The sequence below is a fragment of the Physella acuta genome, unplaced genomic scaffold (genome assembly GCF_028476545.2).
Source record: "Physella acuta isolate Inbredline_101_S28 unplaced genomic scaffold, ASM2847654v3 ptg001192l, whole genome shotgun sequence".
Taxonomy (NCBI): domain Eukaryota; kingdom Metazoa; phylum Mollusca; class Gastropoda; family Physidae; genus Physella; species Physella acuta.
The window spans coordinates 47,231-70,862 of record NW_026732709.1 but is presented as its reverse complement, the minus strand read 5'-3'; the positions used below and the strand labels follow the sequence as shown (position 1 = coordinate 70,862).

Genomic DNA, 23,632 nt, shown 5'->3' with positions numbered 1-23,632 from the left:
CTCTTGGTACATGAAACAAGATCAACTAGTTACTTTAAAGATACTAAGACCGAAAAGTTTTTTCAAATGCTATTTTAACAGCAACAAAGTGTACTAAAAAAATTCTCGCAAATTTATTTTCAATGACACACAAAGATTTAAGATTTTACAAATCTTTTTTTTTAAACAAATATTTGTCATTATCAAAGAAGTGTTAAATGGAAATCAAAGCCCTTAACATGTAAATGTTCCTGATGAATATTTCTACAAATTACTTACATGCTACTAAGTAACATCCAATCTTCAAACATTCTGACCTTTATACAAAAAAGCTGCTGTTAATGTGGCTTATCAGTTTCAATCAAACCACATTAATTTCTTATTAAGAGATGTGTATAACACTTTGCTTACATCTCAATACATTGATTATAATTCATATACAATTGTGCCTATGCTTACTTTGAATAGCAAAAATGGTGGGCGCAATATGAATGAAATAAAACATTTCTAGGAATTAATTTTTACAAAAAAAATTTTTATAACTGATTAGATGTGTTTATTTTACAGTAAACTGACAAAGCAAATAAGAACAGTGCTTAATGCTAAAGTAAAAAGTGAAATATAATTGCTGTATAATGAAACATTGGATAAAATGCTTTTCAGTTTCTAGTTCTAAAATGCCTTGAAAATTTTTTTATTTTCTTTAAGAATCAGCTTAAATTAGTTCAACCTACAGGCATTGCCTATCCACAGGATAATTAATTTTATGAAATTGATAATAATTTGATGAAACAAATTAGACATAACAGAGCACATAGATAATCTTGTAAGGGGGAAAACATTCAAAAATTAAAATAACAATATATCAGCTAAGCATATTTTTTTAAAAATAATTTTGAACAATGAACTGAATTAAAGTAATTCAAAAGAAAAGTGTTTCTTAAGTTTTATAAAATTACCTTGAGCTCTTCCAAGTCTTAAAAAATAATTTCTTTTTTAAAAGCACTGATATTATTTTAAGTAATTACTGCATTTGTAAATGTAAAGAAACAACAACTTGAAAAAGGTAATTTATTTTATAGTCCCTACTTCCCAAATGAAAATACAGTAAATATACACAGTTAATACACAAATAAGTAGCTGTGGAACCCAAATTTAAGTATGGAAGACACATTAAATTAATAAAAGAAAAGCACAATAGTTTGAATAGTAATAAGAATCACAATATTGTTTCAACTTATAGGAAAATAGATCAGCTACCATAAAAACACTACTTAAAAAATATTTAACAAACCTGCAATGGAAAAATGAAATGTTTTTATGAACACAGAATTTAATAACAGTAAAGTATTTCTTATTTATTTAATAATCATCAGAGTTAGTAATTACATGGAAAAATAGTTGTACACAATCTTTCAATCCAACCTTAAACTTGAGTGCAGTATTCAAAAATAAAATAGAAGTTTACTACAAATATAAATTACATCCTTGTTTACCTGTTTATCCATTAACACACTTTATATGTTACAGCAGTATAATTAGTGTGAGCTTTATTTAACTGTTTAATAATTTTATACACCAAAGCTTTTTAGGAAGTAAATAGGTTTTTAATTTTTTAATCAAATTTTTTTACAGCACAATTTTATAATAAATTTTTATAATTTTTTCAATTGAAGTTGCAATTTAAGATGACAATAATTCATTAAATTTTTTTTTCAATGTCCGTCAGAATTTGTTTATAAATAAAATTTTAAGAAGCAAACTTGTGAGAAGTTGGCTATTATTTGAAAGAATGAAAGAATTTTATTTATTTTTTGTCTTAAATTACTTCTATTTGGTCAAATCGCCGATAATAATTTGTCAAGGTATACTGGTGTTATCATAAAATTGCATTTAAATCTGTTTTTTAATGTCTTTTACTATCCTTTTTTTTTAAAGTAGGATGTTGATTTTTATTGGATCTATTATATTAAGAGGTCCTATGTTTTCTAATACTAATGAGCTATCCCTCAAAGTCATCCAATTTGATAAATAAATACAGTAAATGAAACAATACAAATTCCTGTAAGTTAACAGAAAAATTTAGAAGTACAAGTAATGTAACACAAACCAAAAACATGAACCTACATGAGCCTAACAATTTATTAACTTTAAAAAAAACCTAGTGTTAGATATTATTAATGAATGAACGAGCATGTGTTTACACTAGCATTTTCATTAGTGCTATTAGCTGCTACAGGCCTAGCTTAAAACTTGAAACTGTCCACATGCTCCTTGTGACATTTCTTTATTAAGATCATGGAATTTCTGGAATAAAAAAATGTCAATAAAATTGTTAAACATTTATCAACACTAATACAACCCTAAAGTATAGCAATTTTTTATATTTTTTTTTTTAAAATAGGCTATTTCATAATATAATAATTAGCCAAGCCTTCTCTGATAACCCTATAATTACATAAGAACCTAAGACAATGTGTTAACACTACAGTTTAAGTATTACAATAAGTACAGTTAAAAGGTTGCTTATGTTTTCTTCATGAAATTATACTTAAACCAGTAACTATTTTTTTAATGTCAGAAATAATATGAGGATCTGAAAGAATAAGCAGAAAGAACAGACAAAATATTATCATTGTCAAATTAATGCTTGCTTTGGGATATGTAAAAAGCTGGATTCGTATAGAACCTAAATATAGAGACAACTACATATTCATGTAAAACTTAAAAGTATTGAGTGTCCAACATTACCTTGCATATTATTAGACGACTAAAAGTTCAGATATCTTTCCTGGTCACGGGGTGAATCCCAGTTGATGTAACAACAAAAACAGCGGCTTGGTTGACCTGTGAGGAACCGTCTTCTCCTTCATACCTCATTGTCAAGCTAGACGGGTCCTCGTCATTGGCACAAGTTTCTTCACTGGTAACCACAGTGTAGTGTGTTTGATCTACGTAGCCCACATCAGGCAAATGTCTACCTGAAGCCTCCACAGAAGATGCTTGGTGTTCCTCAAAACTTATAGCATTGGAGTCCACAATCTCTTGTAATGAAACTGAAGTTATGGCAAACTCATCCGTTTCTTGGTACAGGTCAGACCCTTGCCCTGAGTACTTGTTTGTGGTTCCTTCCTGTATCTTCTCACCATAGGCATGCTGGGAGGAAGAATCAACTCCATCTTTGTAACTTCCACCGTCAATATTTTCTACAGTGATCTGGTTATTCTGCCAGCTTGTCTCTGCAGCGTTAGGTCTCTGTGCCCCGTTAGAATCACTCATGTGTGCATCAGTTACATGATCAGCCTCTCTCATTTCTACTGCATAATGCTGAGGAATGCCAGACTGCTCACCTTCACCACCTTGTTCATCACTAGTTGCTTCTCCTCTGCTGTCAACAACTATATAATGCCCAGTACTTGAGTTGTATATATGTTCAAGCTTAGATCTGTCACCCTCTTTCAAACCAGAATTAGACTGCTGAAGAATTCTATGGTTAGTGGAATGACCGGTGCTGTCTGATGGCTCAGAGTATTGATAAATATGACCCATTTTCTGATCAGTGTTAGTTTCTTCTTTGATGCTCTCGTAGCTTGTAGAGCAGGTAATGGTCTGCTGGTCGCTTACGTCGTTTGAGAGTGAGGAGTTGGCATTGTTATCTGGTGCTTCTGTGTACTCGTACTCGTACATTAACTCAGGCTGTGAAGTGATGGTGTAGTGACGGCTTGGCCCTGCTTGTGAACTGCTGTAGGCGTAGCTTTCAACAGCCTGGTTATCTGCATGCCGGGTGACCTCAAATGATTTTCGGCTGCTTCTAAAACTTCTATACCCTGCGAGCTGGGCGAGGGTGTTGGCTGCGTCTTCCGCCGTAGGCTGCTCTTCATCTTCTTTGCTTTTCAATCCATCATTTGATGATGTCGTTGTCTCGTAAGTAATTTCTGTTGTGTAGGAAGACTCTGCAGCTTCCTGTTTACATCGCAGCTCGTCAGACCTTGTCTTATCAAAAACAATTCCCTGTTGAGACAGTTGGGTTAACAGATGTGCTAATGAGAGTTCGCCTCTTTCTGTGTTTAAATCTAGATTTTCTACCTCAATCACAGTTTCCCCTTGATCGTTCACATATATATTGGTGGGTGTAATAGTATCTGATGAATTATTATCATTACTGTAACTAACTGTTGAGGTATCATAACTGCATTCAACATCTTGCTCCGACTGAACCTCCATGCTTACAGCATTGTGTTGTGAGTGGGGAGGCTGGTATGGAGGGAACTTTTGTGCTTCAATCTGTGGCTGGCGATTCTGGTGCCACGGTCTCTGGGATACGGGGAGAGCATCTATAAATACAGGGACTGAGTGTTTAGGATGGGGAACATGTGATGTGATGATTTTACTATTGCTACAAGGATACTTCACATGCAGTCTTATTTCTTCCATAGATCCAAACTTCTCATGACAAATAAAACAGGTAAAGGATTCAGGATCTTGAGGGTTAACAGTTTCAATATGACCACCAGTTGGAGTCTGTATTGTACTGCTGTTAGACGTCAACTCAGACATCTGTATACTCTGTTCTAGCCTTGCTTCAACTGGGTTGAGTACAGATGTGTTCTGCAAAGCTTTTGCTTCGAGTTCACGCCGCCGTATAAAATTATCAACGACTCCATAGCGGCAGGATCTACTGTGGCGCCATCTTGTAATGGCATCCTCAAAAACAGTCATGCAGTGGCGGCACCAGAAACGTTTTGCTGATGGAAGGCTGAGTAAATGGCAGGGATGATTGGTTAATTCTTTGTCTTTAGGCATGTCTTTAGGCATGTCTTTAGGCATGTTTTTCTGTCAAATTTTAAAAAAAAATAACTTCAATCAAATAATTCTTTGATTTTGGGGTTGTCAATAAATGACTATATGCTCATCTATTTTAGGTTCAGATTCTTGGCAATAATAATGGCCTATGATTGTGAGGGGTCAAGATTTTGAATAAATTAGCATGATGTCCATTATGGATAAACCCCTTAGATAATATGCAAACATTTTTAATGTTTCATTTATGTTTTGTTATAATACTTTTTTCTTTTGAACAAATTCTTATCAATCAAACATTTGACTACAATTAAGATAATCAAGATATAGGCCTACCTTGCAGATTAAATAGTAAAATAAGAATGTCTAATTTCAGTATTAATAGGTAAACAAAGAACAGCATCAGGTAAAGGTTAAGAAATAGATTTAAAATTTAATTTTGGCCTATAGACCTGTAAAAACAATATTTAAAATAGTGCTGTTTCTATGATGTGAGGTGCAGGTTCTGAATTGTCTGTTGCATGAATAGGGTCTACCTAATAAAATAAAATAAGAACTTCTGCCCAACTGTACTTGAGCAACACAGTTTAAATTGGAAATTTTTTTAGACCATTATTAAATAGCATTAAAGATATATCCCTAACCAAATTCTGCCTTTAAAAAAAACATGTTGATTTCATTATATGGGAGTAGCCTATAAAATATCAATTGAATCTAGGTACTCGTGTAGGGTCTACTTTAAAAATATTAAAATTTTCATGAATGTGTTTTATTAGTTTATAATCCTCATTTAGAATTTTAACTTGAAAATGAAATATTAGGCCTAAATTTTAATTTAGTTTAATTTAAGCCTACTTATCCCTTATTTCATTATATGGGAGTAGCCTATAAAATATCAATTGAATCTAGGTACTCGTGTAGGGTCTACTTTAAAAATATTAAAATTTTCATGAATGTGTTTTATTAGTTTATAATCCTCATTTAGAATTTTAACTTGAAAATGAAATATTAGGCCTAAATTTTAATTTAGTTTAATTTAAGCCTACTTCCCTTATTTCTACAAACAGATGGTCCAAACTCTCTAACAGACAGTCCAACTCTCACGTTTCATATGAGGTGAATTGGCCAAGATCTACTATTTTAATTTAATTTTTAATCAAATTATATATTCACAAAATTAGGCACTTGTAACTCTATTAACTTATAGAATAGATCTAGACTCTTTCTTATTCTTAAGAATAAAAATATCCCAATTTCTTATGTTTATTGTTGGGAGGGGGGGGGGGGGGGGGGGCTTCAAAATAATCTAGATCTACTAGAGTCTAGACTCTAGCTAGACTCTAGTACTCTAGAAGATCTAGATCTAGATTATTTTGAAGCCCCCCCCCCCCTCTCAACAATAAACATAAGAAATTGGGATATTTGTATTCTAGACTAGAGTCTAGACTCTAGAGTGAGTAGAGTCACTAGAGTAAGAGTAGAGATATGATTGAAAATAAATAAACTAAGGCTACTTTTATAAATTTCTAAAATGGTTACTAGATCTAGATCTAAATCTGGTCTAGATTCTATATCCAAATTAGTAATTACTAGATCATCTAGATCTAGATCTAAGTTTTACTTAAAAGTTAAAACAAACTCAGAAACTAAAAAAAAACGAGGCGTGAGGAGTGACACTGGTCACTCATCACTCGACGTTTGGATGAAGTATGCATACGCTGAGACAGGAATTGGAATGAATTATGTAGCAGCAAGGGCTTCCTTCATCCGATCATTGTGAAGTGGTGGTAAATGAAACAATACTCAAATTAGAAAACAGATTGGCGTAGTATATTAATATTTCAGCTTCGGTTGTGTTGTCAAAGCAGAACTCGAAAATCCAGAGTAGCCTGCCTCTAGCTTGAGAAGTGCAATATTTTCCAATGAAAAAAAGAGTGGTCTCCCCGATTGACCGCTAAAAAATTCTACGCTTTTAGTATTGGTCCCCCGCTAATAAATATTCTTTTTTTTACTTCGAATGTCCCAATAAGCAAAAATAAACAACAATTAATTTTCTCATGTTACATTTATATAATTGTTATTAATGCATTTATAATTTTTATCTGAGTAAAAATCAATGGGCGTCGCTGCAATCGGGTTATACAAGGGACATTATAACATCGCCATCCGGGCGGTATTTTCGTCCCATGTCATTTCGACACACGCCTGCCAATTTAATAAACACGCAATTTTTTAAAAAAAATTAATATAAAATAAACGTACTACTGAAGTTAGGTCTAAATTTTTTATGAACTTATATTAGATCTAGTAGTAATGTAATGTGAATTAAGACTACTTTTAACCGGTCACAATTAAAAAAAAACTATGCTTTTTAAACAGAAAGCATGTGATAATGAATACGAAACGTCCATATATAAAGCAACCAGTGGCGTCGGCGTCGCTAGGTCGGATGTCACCCGGTGCGGCACTTCGTGGTGTCACCCCCTAATAAACAAAGAATATATATACTTATATATATATATATATATATATATATATATATATATATATATATATGTATATATATCTGTCTGCTTACCAGAGTTTCTTCCAGGCATCTCTTTGGGGGGCTTGGCCCCCCCGAAAATTTTTTACTGCCCCTCCGAACGAAATGAAATTTATAATTTATATAGAAAATATATACTTTTAACAGTGTCCGCCCCCCCGAAGAAAGTCTACCGCCCCCCGAAAATTTCAAGTGCCCCCCCCCCGGAGAAAAAAGTCTGAAAGAAACACTGCTGCTCACATAGGCCTATAATTTAAATACATGCAATGCATGTTTAAGCTTTAATCACTGCAGACTTAATAATAACGATGAATATTATTTAGTCTGTTAATAATACAGCTGGATGTACTGTTGTTTTATCTAAATTTATAAAATTTACGGCATGGTGTAACCCCATCCCCCTTGTGGTAATTGTTGATTTGTTCTTAAAAGACTCTTAAAATTTAACTTTAATTAATGGAGCAGGCAAAAAAAGTATTTTTCATCTGTACATTTTGCAATTTTTTTGCCTTGGTGTTACCCCCTTAAATAGTGTCACCCAGTGCGGTCCGCACCCCCTGCCCCGCCCTCGCTACGCCTCTGAAAGCAACCACGTTTTATTTCATCGCATCCGCCACTCATTGTTCTAATAAGCTAGACTAGACTTGGCCACCACTTTCTAAATTAAAGTTTCAACCCCCCCCCCCCCCCATGTGGGTTACATCATAAAAGCCTGACACCCACCACTTAAGTGATTACCTGTCATTTATAGTTGACCCCCTATAATCTAATCTTGCCCATATTAAAAAAAAATCCACTAGTGTTGTTGCAGACAGTTGAAGTAAAACTATGACAGCCTATTCATATTCAAATTTAATAAGTTGAAAATGGTTTCTGGATATCAAGAAAGGCGTGGCACCCTGCATTGCTTCACTAGTGATGCCGCTGGCCAGAGTATCCCAGTTTAGGTATTTTCCTGTTATTGCCCTTTAAACAAAAAGGTTTATATTACAAATTTTAATTAAGAAAATTAAGCCTTTATTGCTATTTATAATATAATAAAACAACTTTCAGTGTAATTTTATTTAATGCCACATTAATATGTACATATAAATTATGAAAATAAAAAAATTGATTTTTCATGTAAGTAGTAATGTAACAAATAAAAGGAATGTTACTAGTGTGCCATACAATTTTTTTTTTACAGTATTTTATTCATTAGAATCTACATTCTTTAATTACAATGTGTAGATGCGAAGGTTTTTTTAACTGCATAAAATTTTGACTGCAAGTCAAAACCAGTTACAAAACTCAAGATAAAACAAAACTTAAAACTGTTTTTAAAAGAACCTAAAGCTAATGTTTACTACACAAAAGGCTTGCTAGGTGCTTATTATACAATAATTAAAATGAAGACACATTTTTACTAAAATGTTAACATTAATGATAAATGTTGATTAACCATTTGAAAAATGTACACTTATAGTTTAACTAGAAACTACTGGACACAATACCCATTAGGCTGTGGAAGCTGCAGAAACTGAACTTCTTCTTCTGCTCTGTAGACTGTAAAGTGTACTTAAAATTTGAAATTCTTTGGAAGTTATGAGAATACGGATTTTTGTAATTAATGTAATACCCAATTAAATATAAAAAAAAACAAAAGAAACAGCTGTAATAATAACTGTCCATCCCCCAAGTGAATTGGCTGTTTAGACAAATAATAATTTAGGGGTAAGTGGAGTGATTTATGGGAAATAGAATTAAAAATAATTGTTTTGATTAATGTTAGCTGTCTACAGCTGAATGGAAAATGATAAAAATATTTTTAATGCCAACCAAATGTTAGGTTAAATATAACTGGAAGATTGCTCTGGTTTGGCAGTATGATAATAAATCTTTGTGGCTCACTTTAACAGTACTGCTTTGTATTGGCTTTTAGAAACACAATCTCAATTGATGTCATACTTTATAATACATTTTCATTGCCATAATTCTCAAGATAGTCAACATTTTTCATAAGTAAAACATAAACCAATATTGATACATGAAAATATTTTTTTTTTAAAAACACTAAACTAATGAAATCAGATAATCTTCTGTGGGTAGAAGTTTTCCTTTGGTCACACAATCCTCCAACCAACTGGGTGTAATCACACGACACTGAAAGCTTTTTATCACATCATTCAGCTCCTGCAATATAACCTCAGGTTTAATCAACAAGGAAGTGAACAGGCAATATTATTAACATTTCTAAACTAGATTTAGACTAGTTTTCAAATGTGTAATTAATGAGTGTAAAATTTATCGCTTATAAGAATGTGGGGATGGCGTGGCCTAGCGCTAGACTGCTAACCCATAAGTCACGAGTTGAAATCCGGGTTCAAGTCAGTAGAACGTCCCAGCTATGATGGGTACCTAACTCATGTTAGGGAAAAAAAGATGGCTGGACATAGTGCTGACCACACTATCCTTTATTATGCCAAGGTCTTTGAAACTGTTGAACTCTACTTTACTTGCCTTATGTGTCTTGGAGTTAAATGGGAAAAGATATTGAGAATAAGAATGTCGATATCTATAGTATTAATTTAGAATAAGTCGCAAACAGATCCTACCAGTTTATTGCTGTCGGGGGAACATATCAAATGTGTGACAGATATGTTCATTGATTTTTCCAAATCTCCATCATAAGTACGAACATTAAGGAAAGCACTTGAATTATTACAACACAATTAAAATTTAATTAGGCAACTGGAATCTGACTTTTTTATTTATACTTACAGTATTTATAAATTGAACATGTTTTTCTGACAAATAGCCAGTTAAATAGACAACTTATAGAAAAGTAAATTATGACAAATTGAAATATGACAAATTTACTAGTAGTTAGAGAGGACAAGAAGAAAAAAATGTGAAAGTAAAAAAAAATGAGATACAAATTTGTTGAGAAAAGGATATGCTAATATATATCTAGTAAGCTTCTTTTTTATATCCTCTGGAATATTGTGAAAGTAGACTGCAATGCCAGAAAACAGTGAAGGCAGGTTTGAGCCTGTGTTAGTTTTAGCTTTTTTCCCAGGAATGTCTGGTGTGTTAGAACTGCTCTGAATTGAAGCTGAAGTAGATGGCAAATTTGCCTGATTTCCCTTATAAACTGAAAATATAGAGGAAATCAAAAATATTACAGGAATTGAATTGAATTAATTTACTACATGACACATATCTTAGTAACAAATACATTTTTAAATTTTTTATTACATATTTAAATGAACAGGTAGATAGTTTATTTTACTATACTAAATTACTGACCATTTTTTGGATTGTTTCCAGTTCCACGAAACTTTCTTTTGACTCCATGTTTTCTAGGGAAATAGTAGCTGACCAAAATTAAGGCACAACAAATAACAGAGAAATAGTGCTTTATTAATTATACCCTCATTTTAATACATAGCAGATAATACAGACAGCTAAACCCTTAGTAAAAATATGTATAGTTTTTCAAATTCTAAAACACTTGTGCTTTAAAAAACTTAAATATGTGTTAAAATCACATTTAACTCATTAAAAAAGTTCCCTTTTTTAATTGCTTTTGTTTATTAAAGAAACAGATTCAAATAAGAGTTAATAACGCAAGAACAAGTCATGAAAATTAAAATAAAGGATACATGTAAGTTGGAATGCCCTTGATAGACAGATGTTTCTGTATTAATCTTTCTGTACCGTACCAATTAAATCCTGGGGTGTCATGACCAATACGAGGTAGATGGACACTTGCTAGAAATAAAATGCATTATATTTTGGCTTTACAAGTTGGCAACATGCACTTTAAATGACAACTGATGACCAGATTTTTTACAAAATACATATCAATTTATAATGAACAAAGGTTATAAAAAAGTTTTTAAAAATAAAATTCAAAATAAAAATCCAAACAATTATCTAAATTTAAAACTGTTTATATTGGCGCCCATCAATTTATCCGTAAAATATATTTTGTTTTACCATTTTTTTCTTTAGCAACTTTGTATACTTTTTTCAATCCAGTTTCGAGGGCAGACATTTTAATTCCTGATAACACATTGGAGCGTTTATCTCTATGTTGGGCTACTATAAGTGCAAGCTGAAATTTAGTGCAAAAAACTTTAATTTCTACACACATTTTTGAGGATCACAAATAATTGAAAATTACAGCATATGACACTAATATTATATACAGTATTCTACAAACTTTTCAAGAAGTTCAATCTAGATGAAGTAGCATACAATGCTCCCTCTAAAGATAGATGTTAATATAAATAAATTTTAAATATATAACTTAAAATTAAATTTATGCTGAGAATCAAAAAGTTGTAACCTCACAATAATTAAACTAGTTTTATACCACAAGGATAATGTTAAATGGTTATGAAATAAGCTTACAAAATTATTTCCCTCTTCTCTGCTCTCAATGTCATCAATAGGAATTAAATGGCAATTGCCTAAAGACAAATCTGTTTTTTTTAAAGAAAAAAAAACACAGAAATAAATAAAATATAGAACAAAATATGCATCAAATGAAATCAAACTAACTAACAGAGAAAAAATACAATTATTGGCTACCAGAAAATTTTATAACATTTATTTTTGTTTTGCTTTTCACCTTTCATTCGTCCGGCTAATTCATATTCAGTTTCGGGTTGTGCAGAAAGGGCAGACAATGCTGAGAATAGACCGCCTTTACCCCAGCTACCAGAGTCATCTATTTAAAATTAAAATCTTTAAAAAATATTTCGCCAGCAAAACACACAAGATCATGAACATGTCTAAAATTTTTAAAAAATGTTAATTTAGTCATACTAGCTATTTTAAATTATATTTAAAAGCTAAGCAAAATGTTAAATTCAACTTTTTAATAAAAAGTTGCCCAAAACCCCAAGTCATACTCTTGAAAAGATGTTTTACCTGCGCAGAAAACAATGATGTTATCATTAGTTCCAGCATCCACAGGATGTGTAACATCGCCACTGACATATTTTATAGCAATCTTTCTATGGTGCCGTTGCTCACTGCTTGTGTTCTCCTCTTCACTCTCATCACTCTCAATATTTACTTCCTGTTCACTTTCTTCATCACTTTCTCCATCTAAATTTATATTTGTGGATGTGTACTTGTTGGCCTTCCACAATTCTTCCCTAAAATAATTTTAAATTAAATATTAATCACAATTAACAAAAAAAATTTAAAAAAAAAATGAATTAAAACAACTCACAGAAGAGTCGTGGATATATCAAAACTGTCATCAAAAGCTCATACAAGAATAGTGGATATATTAATACTGATATAATTTTAAAAATAAAATAAATAAAATTAGAAACCTCTTTTAAAGTTGAATGTTTTCTAGTTTGTAAAAACAATCTAGTATACAACAGTTTTTATAACTTCACGAGCATAGTAATTTAGTCATTCAGCATGTATGATTTGCTAACATAGTAAATAATTTGCTACATAAACAAAGAAATATTAAATTACAAAATCATTATTTTTTCTTTTTTTGCAATGTTTCTTTTTAAACACATATTAAAATGAATCAAACAAATGAAAAGAATGTAATTATAAGTTAATGCTATATTATGTCCACTATCATTAAATTATCTACATAAAAACAACAACCTTTTCTTCTTGCGTGCTTCAGCTTTTAAGGCCTCTTGTTCTGCTACTTGCTGTGCCCTCTTCTCTGCAAGTTCTTTCCTCTAAAATATATTTTGATTTCTAGAATTTTTTTTAATAGTTGTACAACATTAAAAGAGAAATGTGTATCTGATATATTTTAATATTGTTAGACACACAGAAAATGATTTAAACAGGCATTAAATAAATATAAAGGAAGGTTTCGAACTTTGTTGATGCCAAATAGTTCTAAAATAGTTCATTAAAATATATATGTATATATTATGACAGAGAAACTAATTAACCTTTCAATAAAATACATTTCCCGTTTAAGAAATAAACATGCTTTAATCTATATCAATACTAATCAAAAGATATGATCCATAAACAATAATACCTTGCGGTTTCTTTCTTCTAGCTCTTCAGGTGATAATTTTTTTCTTGTTTTTCTTTCTGGTAAAAATGACAATTGGGAAGATAACCCTGTACTTCTGAGTGATCTATCTTTGTCCTCATTGTTAGCTTGCAATTCTTTTTCAGCTGTAAAGTAATTCACATTATAGATGCATAATTAGAGTTAAAATAAATTTAGTCATGCATAAAACATTCAATTTCATGAAGAAAATGTTTATGTTATTTTGATACTGTTTAGGATGTATTATTCAAATCATGACGTGTATAACTGTAGCTTGGCACATACTACAATTTCAGGATGTGGTGATTTGAAAGGTTTCTGGTTTAAAATAGAGGTTTTTGTCAGGGTAAGAAATGGGTTTTTTAGGATGTTCACTAGCCCATCAAGCCTACTCAGGACCAACTTTGATAAGATGTATGTAACTGTGATGTTGACAGACATTTTATTTTATCTGTCCAATATGGAAATGGTTAAAGGTCTGAATGACGGAGTGGCCTAGCGATAGAGAGCTCGACTTCTAACCCGTAAGTCTCGAATTCGAATCCGGGTTCAAGTCGGTAGACCGTCCTTGAGTCCACCCAGCTCTGATGTGTACCTAACTTATGTTAGGGTAAGTAAAGGCGGCTGGGCATAGTACTAACCACACTATCCCTTCATATGCCGAGGTCACAGAAACAAGTGAAATCTACTTCACTTGCCCCATAAACCGTCTGGTTTGAAAGGGAACTTTACTTTACTAAAGGTCTGAATGAAAATAATTAAGTAAATGGATAAGAATTTCTCTCACCAAGAATCAACTTCTCAAAGGCATCAATATCAGCAGCAGAAGGCTCTTTAGAGTAATCTTTCCCTTCAAACACATACATACTAACTGGTTCAGTATTTTCATCTGTTTCTTCCTTCTAATAAAACATGTAATATATATATATAATTGTTTTTTAATATCTCTCAAAAAATTGTTTGCCAGAAAAATCTATGTTTTAAATATTTTTACTTTTAAACACCTGCTTGCATCCCTTTCCCCTCAACAAGTTTTAAGCCTGATAGTATAAATCATGCAAGCACAAAAGCCAATACCTTTTCTTCTGTTGACTCCACCAAGCTGCTCTTTGCGACAACCCAATGCCCATTTTTTGAACTTCCAAGAATTATTTCAAAATCTACAGGTTCATCAAGATTGGTATCAGTAAGAAGCTCATCTATACCAAACTTCAGGATGTCTTGTAGCTAAATGAAACAACAGTATTACATCTAAAAATGCACATTTTAATCATAACGAAATCATAACGACACTACATGCTCACTGTAGCTAATTAATCGTCTATATGTGTTGTGATAGTATTCTTAATGCATTGATAATTCACTATATTTAATTAAAATTCCTATAGTAATGACAGATGTTTCAACTGCTAACCAAAAAGTCTAGAGTTTAGATCCTGGGATCGAGTTCTGTAAGAAGTCTATGAGTCCACCCTGACTCATGTTAGGGAAAGTAAAGGTGGTTGGGCAAAGTGCTGACCACACATATGTAGGGGGGGGGGGGGGGGGCGGCGCACTGAAACAGGTGAACTCTACTTCACCTAGTAATAATTCAAGCAACAAGAACATGTTAAAGTGATTTTACTTCTGGGTTTATTAAAATTTGGAATTATTAAATAATTTAAAATACTGAGAACAAGCACAAGAAAATCTTGCAGACTTACTTGACTTGGGTTTTGAGCAATTAAATTTTGTTTTGTAAAGGGGGTGGCAAACTCGCCACTCTCTATGACTTTCTCTGTTAGTTTAAGCTTAGCCTCTGCTCTCTGTAAGATAATCTCTTCCACTGTTTTACGACCCACAAGCCGGATAACTTTCACAGGTCTAAGGATACAAGTTTGGATTTGGATGATTATTACTTTACAAATGCAAATCACCCATAATATTAACATTATATCAATATCTTCTAAAGATTGTTGTTATTTAATTGTTAAACTAATTAAAAATAATAGTTCAATGAACCAGGAATACTTTTCAACTAATTATTTCCAGACCAGAAAATATCGTGTAAAATCTTTAAAACTAGTACAAATATAAAATGTTCTTATACTGGTATGTAAACAGATATAGCTGGTAATTTAAAAAGTTAAATTTATTTCCAGTAAAATAGTCATTCTTATATTAAGAACAAGTAATTAAAAAAAGTCTAGTGACAATTTTAGCGCAATTTCCTTGTGTTATCTAAAAATAGCTCTGTCGTAGCGTAAATCAAGAGCAGGGCTAGTAAAACCATTGGTTAGTTATTAAAACGTTTTTTATTAAAAAAAATTTCAGTATTTTACATGTTTTATTTACAATAGAGTAACATGACTAAAAACCATTGCGCGCCCAGCTACCGAACGTGACGTCGCAGCCATTGAACGTGATGGCGCAGCTATTGAACGTGATGACGCATGTGGTGTGGTTGCATAAAATGCCTACTAATTCGGTCCAAATTTTAATTAATTCAAAAAAATTTTTGTGACCGAACGAAATGATATTTTTGAAAACTTTCTTCGGCAATATTGTTCTAAATTATGGCCGGAATCGATTGGTACATTTTTCAAGTCGCTAAGTGGTCTGGTTGCTGAGATATGGGCCAAAAACTGCATTTTTTCGAGGTTTTTTGGCTTTTCCGGGAAATCCATGAAAGAAACCCGGAATTTTTATGGCCTATGCTCATCCTCGTAACTTGCTTAACATAATCGCTTTTGGAACTAGTCATCGATATTGCTTCGTTGAGGAGGAGATACGACTTAAAGCTGCGGACACACATTCATACATTCATTCATCCATCCATCCATCCATTCATCCATCCAGAAATGACGGGTTAATAAACGCAATTCTCCAGAATGGAAATTGCGTTAAAAACAACTCCACCTCTCCTGGCCAATTCTGTGTGCCCTAGCAGCTGCCTGTAAATCATTCTGTGGGTTGAAGTCACTGTCACAAAAGACAACTGTATCTGCTGCAGTCAAGTTTAACCCTTGTCCACCTGAAATATTAATAAAAAGCAGATAGTATTTTGTGAAATCAATTTAACTTTCAAATTTCATAGTACCCATATTTACAACTTAAATTTTTTTTAAAAGAAATCTTTTACGTATAAGAGTTTATCAGTTATCATAATAAAAGCTCACCTGCTTTTGTACTAAGAAGGAAAACAAAAGTTTCTTCATTAGAATTGAACTTTTCAACAGCCAAAAATCTTTCTTCTCCCCTTACTGAACCGTCGAGACGTTCATAGGTGTAGCCTGAGAGCCAAAATGGTAACCAGCAATTTATACATTTGTGTAAACTAAAGAATAAATTGTTTGAGGAATTATGATATTCTAAATAATGAACTCCCATATTGTAATTTTTATAATTAAATTTATTTTATAATAATAATTATTATTTTTATAATAATATGGTATGAATAAAAATCATCAACTTATCCAAAAAAACTAATCCAAAACCACACAGGTATTTAAAAATATCATTAGACTTTAATCATGCTAGCAGTAAATGGTGATGAAAACCATTGATGCAAATGTAAATTGTCACTGTCTTTACATTTACTTAGTGAGGTTGCTAAAACAATCTGGGGTTGTTTTTTTTTAAATACTTACTGTATTTGACTCACTGTAGCTAACATTTTCAGTTATTTTGGGTAAACAGAGAAAATCAAAAATAAAAGAATGAGATGTTAATATAAACCTCCAAAAGACAACAGAAAGATCTGCTTATAAATTTGGGGCTCATATTTTTTTATTAGACAAAATGTTACCTGGTTTAAAAGGGAGTTATGCCCCTTTATTTGACAAGGTTTCTAACTTGGAAAATATAGAATTGTCAAGGGTGAAACAGTATAGACATTCTTATGAAATAGCTTGTTATTACCATTCCAACAAAATCACCTAGTCAACTGTACATACCCCTGTAGCCTAAGTAGTCCTGCAAAATGTCCAGCATTCTGGACATCTGTGAGAAGAGAAGGACCTTGTGCCCTGAATCTTTGAGAAACTCCAGTAGATGGTCAATGAGAATCAGCTTGTAGCTTGCTTCTATCAGATGTTCTCCTAACACAAAAGGCTCTGGTTCCACTCCTTTAAATTGTTTACAATATATGAATATTATTGTGAGCAATATTATCAATAAACTTAAAGAAGTACCATATATATTTTAAGCTGTGGTGTATAAAACTTTTAACCAAAGCTTGAGTCCCCACAGCTGTAAGTACCTGAAAGAAGCTAGTAAAAGCAACAATTGCTGACCACACAATTTTTTCACATGTTTAAGTAACATAAATTTCATTTCCCTATGTCATAATTTCAATTTTAAAACTGCAATTACCAGTTCAGAGGATGTTACGTCATAATTTTTATCCAATTAATTTTTGTCATAAGTATCTTGGATTGCATGTTTTAAAATAATAGTTGATTTTCATGCACATTACTATCAACCAATCTAGGATGGTGTGATCAGATAGCAATAAAATACAACTGCTAACCCAAAAGTCTTGAGTTCAGATCCCTTGCTTGAGTCCAGGGGGTAACCCTGAGTCCACCTAGCTCATGTTAAAAAAAGAAAGGCTGATTGGCATAGTGCTCACCAGACTATTCCTTCATTTGCAAAGCTCAGACACAGGTGAACTATACTTTTCCTGCCCCATGGACAACCAGATTTGAAAGGAAAAATTTACTTACCATCAAACAGATATGGATGAGCAACACATTTGCGCAGCTGCATCAAAATATTCATCAACGATGTTTGATTTGGTCTGCTATTGTTATCAAAAACACCTTAGACAAAAAAAAAGTTTTAAAATCTCCAATTTACTCATATCTTTATACAATGAAAAATTTAAAAAAAATTTTAATGAAAATTGAATCTGTATTGCAGCAACCTGAAGATTATTTACTAAATTATATACAATGACAAATTCAACCATGCTAACTTTAAACACTATTTAAAACCTAGTAGAAAAACAAATTATCAATCATCAATATATTACTTTTGTCCTTACTAATTTGTTTGTAAAAAGTCTTATAGTATACAATTATATTAACTTACTTAAATCCTTGGTAAGAATAGCTTTATACAACTTTTTCTGAATGGGAGATAATCCGTGGTATAAAACAATATCATTTTTTTCAGGTAGATCTGGGAGGACATTGGCCTTTGTTCTCCTTAAAAGATAAGGAGCTAATATCTTGTGTAGGCCACTAATATCTGTCAGTTAAAAAAAAATAGAAAGTTACAATGAATTTTTTAAATGAAAACCAAAAATTGTCACTGTCCAATCAAAAATAATATGTAAGTAAGTTTTTAGTAGTTTCAATGCAATAGCTTAACTGTGTAGTGTACTCTGTTATGGTAAAGATAATGCCTAAACCATAAAACATTTTTTTCACAATTTAACATCCTTATTAATTTTATTCAGTTGTTTTTTTTTTCTTAAAAAATAAAAACACTATTTCAGCATATTGTAATATGACAAAGATGATATGTATTTTAATACATTAATTTTACTGAACCGTTATTTAAAATTTAAAGAAAATTCAATATAAATTTTAATAGGAAATAACTTTAATATAAACTATTGTTAAATACCTTGATTCTCAGGTGAAAAGGTGTCCACAAACTTGTCTATCTTTGACAATTTGAACACTGTACTATCAACAAAACTAAGTAGGGAATACAGCTCATGTAGATTGTTCTGTAGTGGAGTTCCTGACAGCAGAATATGAATATCAATATCCCACTGTAATAAAATGTGTATCACAGTATGAATGTCAATTTATATCATACTATAATAAAATTGTTATCAAGATATGAATGTCAATGTATACCTTACTGTAATAAAATTTATACCAGAAGAATTTATAGCAAAATTACACTTATATACATAATAAATCTAGAAACATCATTTTTAATTATAACATGCTTTTTTTTTTACAAGCAGACAATGTGGGTAATACATCTCAATATCCTTTTAAGTTTTATTTTTCTCAAACTTACATCTTCCAATGTTTTGTAGAGTAATGATTCACTGTTCTTTAACCTGTGGCCTTCATCAACAATTAATACATTCCAGGAGATGGACTGAAGAAAAATGTGATCTTTCAAACATACCTGATGAATAAAGAACACGGTTATTTAAACTTAAATAAAGACTTGGCTGTAAATGAAATCTCATTATAGAGAAAAAAATAATATACTTTGCACCTTGATGTAGTTTTATACATTAATTGTTACACTTTATCAAGGTTAAAACATAATGTACCTTTTTTTATTTTTAGATTTTAGAAATATGTGGAGTAGTGTATATTAACTTGGGATTGCAGTTAATTCTATAATTTTAATTCTTTAATCATATAGAGATGGTAATATATGTCTAAATTATTTAAAATACCACTTATATTTCAGAGAGTATATGGTAAAACTTTCTAATATTAAAATATACGAGCCGACCCGCTGCGTGAATTCGACAGTACCGATGCTGCCACTAAAAATATTTGCTTAAAAACACAACCCCCCCCCCCCCCCCCCCCCGTGAAAGCAGCCTCCTCTTAGTTACCTCCTCTATGTTTAAAATCTTTCAAACAAAATTATCTGCCCCTAATAGCCGTCACCAAACCCGTCTCTATGATTGTAAAATGTAAACAGCGTGACCACAGCTCACCTGGCCATGTGAGGGGGGGTGGGGGGGTAGCGATAGAGAGGAAGAGATGGGACTGTAAGGCGCGCTTGCAGCTTGTTTTCTAAGGTCTCCCATAAGAGAATTATATATATAGATATATATATATATTGCTTTATGACTAATCAACTAAAATGACCTAGAGGTGCACAATAACTGTGGAGGAGGGTCTAATTTTTACACCCAAAATAGTAAATGCAACACAAAACATCTTTAATTAAAACCTGAACTAAAATATTACAGACAAGTGTACCTCATATGTGGTGAGAAGAATATCAAAATTATACAAGCCAGCATTTCTAGCTGGCTTTACTTTTTGTGCTATGCTGTGGCGAGTTTCTTTGTCACCAATAAGGGTTAAAACATTCAGCGAGGGGCTAAACCTTGAAAAAAAATAACTTGTAATGGTTAAACTACAGCAGTTATAATGCAATTGAAAATTTGTATTTTACCTATAGTTTTCCTACAATTGCTATGGATTTCTTAATGTGTATATTATGAACATTTATTACCTCTTAATTTCTTTTTCCCAATTCTCTAAGACAGATCTTGGGCACACAACAAGGTGTGGTTTCTTGGAGACATTTCTTCCCTTGATGATTGTTAGCATAGCAATAACCTATAAGTGGGGACATTTTAAAATCAGAAACAATTTTTTTAATTAATATCTATATTGTATTCATTTGTGTTCTATTTTTTAAGGGGAAACTGTTAAGTGAAAGTTTATTTATAATTACCTGACATGTTTTACCCAGCCCCATTTCATCACTGAGGATACAGCCATGCCCATTGTCATAACAGGATAAAAGCCATGTCACACCCTCCAGCTGATAAGGCCTTAAGGTTAAATCTAGTCAAATACACACAAAAAATGGCGTTATGAATTCTTTATAAAGGATATAACATGATCCTGTAATTGCTTATTTAATTATGCTGAGTATACACTGCCTAAGATAAAGCTATTGCAATAGAGAATATACCAGCCCAGGTCTATCCTGAAAACTGGCCAATGGGGTTCTGGTGAGACAGCCTGGGTTAATAATTCACCAGTGGATAAAAAATGAACACTTTAATACAAGCCCAATTCAAGAAGCTTGCTTGGAAGGCAACAAGACATTGGCTAGTGAAAGCCTTGATGAAAAATAACACTAAGATAGAGATTAGATTGTGAACATCAGGACCTTCAATGGAACTAGAAAAAGGTACACTATTTCCTGCTCATACAGCAACTGACAGCTGCACACTTGTGTCAATTTAAACGCTTTTAGTTTCTAAGTGGAAAATATCATAAAACCATAATTTTACATTTCTAAAAAACATGGAACATCTGTAAATATATATATACATATAAATACATATTTACATATATAATGTGGAGAAATTTTAGACCCCCAACCCCCCTCCCCCCCCCCCCCACCCCCCTGCTAAAATCCTACTGTGCTACTGACTAGAAAATTTAATTGGATACTGTTTTTGGAAACCGTGTTCTCAGACAAGAGAGCATACTTCTTCTTCTTCTTCGTTCTTAATTTTTAGTGTTGGAAGGGATCGAGCCTTATCTGCCAGATGGTTTGAACTTGAGATTTTTTCGAATTTATCAACCATGAGCTATTGCCGACTCGACCATGCCTCCATCACAATTAAGGATACGTGTCAACCGGTTATGCGCCACTGAGACCATTGACTCCGATTTCAGCCTGCTTTTCTTTTTGGATTTGCTTCCATAGTCTTTGTCCAACCAAGAACAAACTACAAGGCAGCAGATGTTTGATTTTGGAGTTGTCTCTCCTAGAAGAGTGGCTGTCCCCAGCTAACGAGCCTCATCTGCCCGAGGGTTCAAACTCGAGACTTTTCGGTTTAGCAAACATGAGCTTTACCGACTCGACCTTGCCGACCCCAAGAGAGCATAAAAGTCCAGAGTTTTGACCACCAGGCAGAAGAGAGGATTCAGCTGGGGACAGAAACACATCTAGATCTAGGAGGGAAACTCCACAATAAAACAACTGCTATCTTGCAGATTGGACTTGGGTGGACAATGCTATGGAGGTTAATCCAGTAAGTAAAGCTAGCAAAAGTTGGAATCAGCTGGCTTTATGCTGCATAACATGTTGACAAGTTGTAATTATTCAGTTGGAGGAAATCCCCTTTAAATTTACAATTAATAAGAAAAAGGAAAAGAAATGGAAACAATGTTGTTTTAAAAAACACTATTCATTTATTTGTTTACCACTCCATTTGTGACTCTTGAGCAAGTCTTGGCTAACATTACAAGGCACAGCATCTTGAATGTCCATCTTCCTATGGGGGGGGGGGGACTACTGTTCTGAAAAAAGAATTTCATTAATGTTGATGTCTAGTGTTAAATGCCTATGTTCTAAATTCTCAATGAAGATACCACCACAACATTTATATGATTTAAGTGCTAAGAAGGTGAGTAGAACTAGATCTAAATTTTTTTTTCCATTTTCTTTCTCCAGCAAGATCATAGATGGTTTCGAAAAATAAAAAAACTGGGTAAGTATTGCCACCCAAACTAGGCCAGCAAGGCCTTATGAAAAACAATGAGAATTTCACTTTCAAACATTGATTTTTTGCAATTTTTACTACCAGAATGATAGTTAATTAATTAAATTAGTTAGATCAGTCTCTAGTCTATAGGTCTAAAACTAAAAGAAATAGGGTCTAATTACTAGTAACTAGTTACTTAGTTATAATAGTTAGTGACTTAGTAGGCCTAAGTACTAGTACTAAGTAGTAAGTACTAAGTACAAGTAGTAGATCTAAGTACTAAGTAGTAAACTAAGTAGGCCTATTAGCTGGCTCTAGGCCTTGGCCTATTCTTATTTAATTTGTCATTTATGTCAGGCCTTGTAATACTAGCATATATAGAATCTAGGCCTAATAATAATAATAATTTACTTACTTAACCCGTAGCGTAGACACCGGTCTATTACTATTTTATTTATTTGGCAGTATTTGGCATTTGGCTTGTTAATCAAGCGACAAAACAAACAAAAATCAGTGAAATCAGCAGTGGTAGAAAAAATATATGTTAAATACAAGTTCTAATGTGCTCTTTATTTAATCCAACTTTGTTTTCATCCCATTTTACTTTCACTGGATCATTATTAATAAATTAATAATGATTTAAAATTTTATCTCCAGACTTGCTACTTTTGGAATGAATGTTGTTCCGTGGTTCGTAAAAATATAAGCCTAGATTCACAATTTATATTTTGAAGTTATCTATATCTACCTTGGTAACTAGGCCTAGATCTAGATAGATCTTGGCTGAAACTACTGAAAGGAACGCACGGGTTCCCAAAGTGTGGTTTTCTCATACGGTTGCACATTGCAGTGTTTCTTCCAGACTTTTTTCTCCGGGGGCACTTGATATTTTCCGGGGACGGGGACGGGGGGGGGGGGGCGGACACTAGTAAAAGTATATGTTTACTATATAAATATATAAATTCGACGTTCAGGGGGGGGGGGGGGGGGACATGCCCGGAAGAAACTCTTTACTGCTGATAGGTCGCCAACTTAAACCTAAAACCAAAACTACCTAGGC

General features: G+C 32.6%; 2 protein-coding genes across 2 annotated transcripts; both read right to left on the bottom strand.

Annotated features, from left to right (window-relative positions):
- Positions 1-109: 109 nt before the first annotated feature.
- Positions 110-6,864, bottom strand: LOC131956983 (uncharacterized). Its single transcript, XM_059321669.1, has 3 exons — positions 6,497-6,864; positions 2,731-4,812; positions 110-2,286 (listed from the first exon to the last, which is right to left on the bottom strand). Exon 2 carries the CDS (start codon positions 4,804-4,806, stop codon positions 2,758-2,760), a length of 2,049 nt encoding a protein of 682 aa, XP_059177652.1. The 5' UTR covers positions 4,807-4,812; positions 6,497-6,864; the 3' UTR covers positions 110-2,286; positions 2,731-2,757.
- A 1,517-nt stretch (positions 6,865-8,381) lies between these two features.
- Positions 8,382-22,372, bottom strand: LOC131956984 (chromodomain-helicase-DNA-binding protein 1-like). The gene is made up of 25 exons (XM_059321670.1): positions 22,292-22,372; positions 20,802-20,914; positions 20,577-20,683; positions 20,318-20,447; positions 19,386-19,499; positions 18,978-19,128; positions 18,438-18,596; positions 18,071-18,166; positions 17,300-17,470; positions 16,523-16,636; positions 16,263-16,377; positions 15,068-15,227; positions 14,442-14,591; positions 14,152-14,266; positions 13,347-13,489; positions 12,953-13,032; positions 12,245-12,474; positions 11,943-12,041; positions 11,723-11,793; positions 11,306-11,423; positions 10,969-11,077; positions 10,613-10,680; positions 10,263-10,457; positions 9,919-9,995; positions 8,382-9,496 (listed from the first exon to the last, which is right to left on the bottom strand). Exons 1-25 carry the CDS (start codon positions 22,356-22,358, stop codon positions 9,377-9,379), a joined length of 3,072 nt encoding a protein of 1,023 aa, XP_059177653.1. The 5' UTR covers positions 22,359-22,372; the 3' UTR covers positions 8,382-9,376.
- Positions 22,373-23,632: the final 1,260 nt, after the last annotated feature.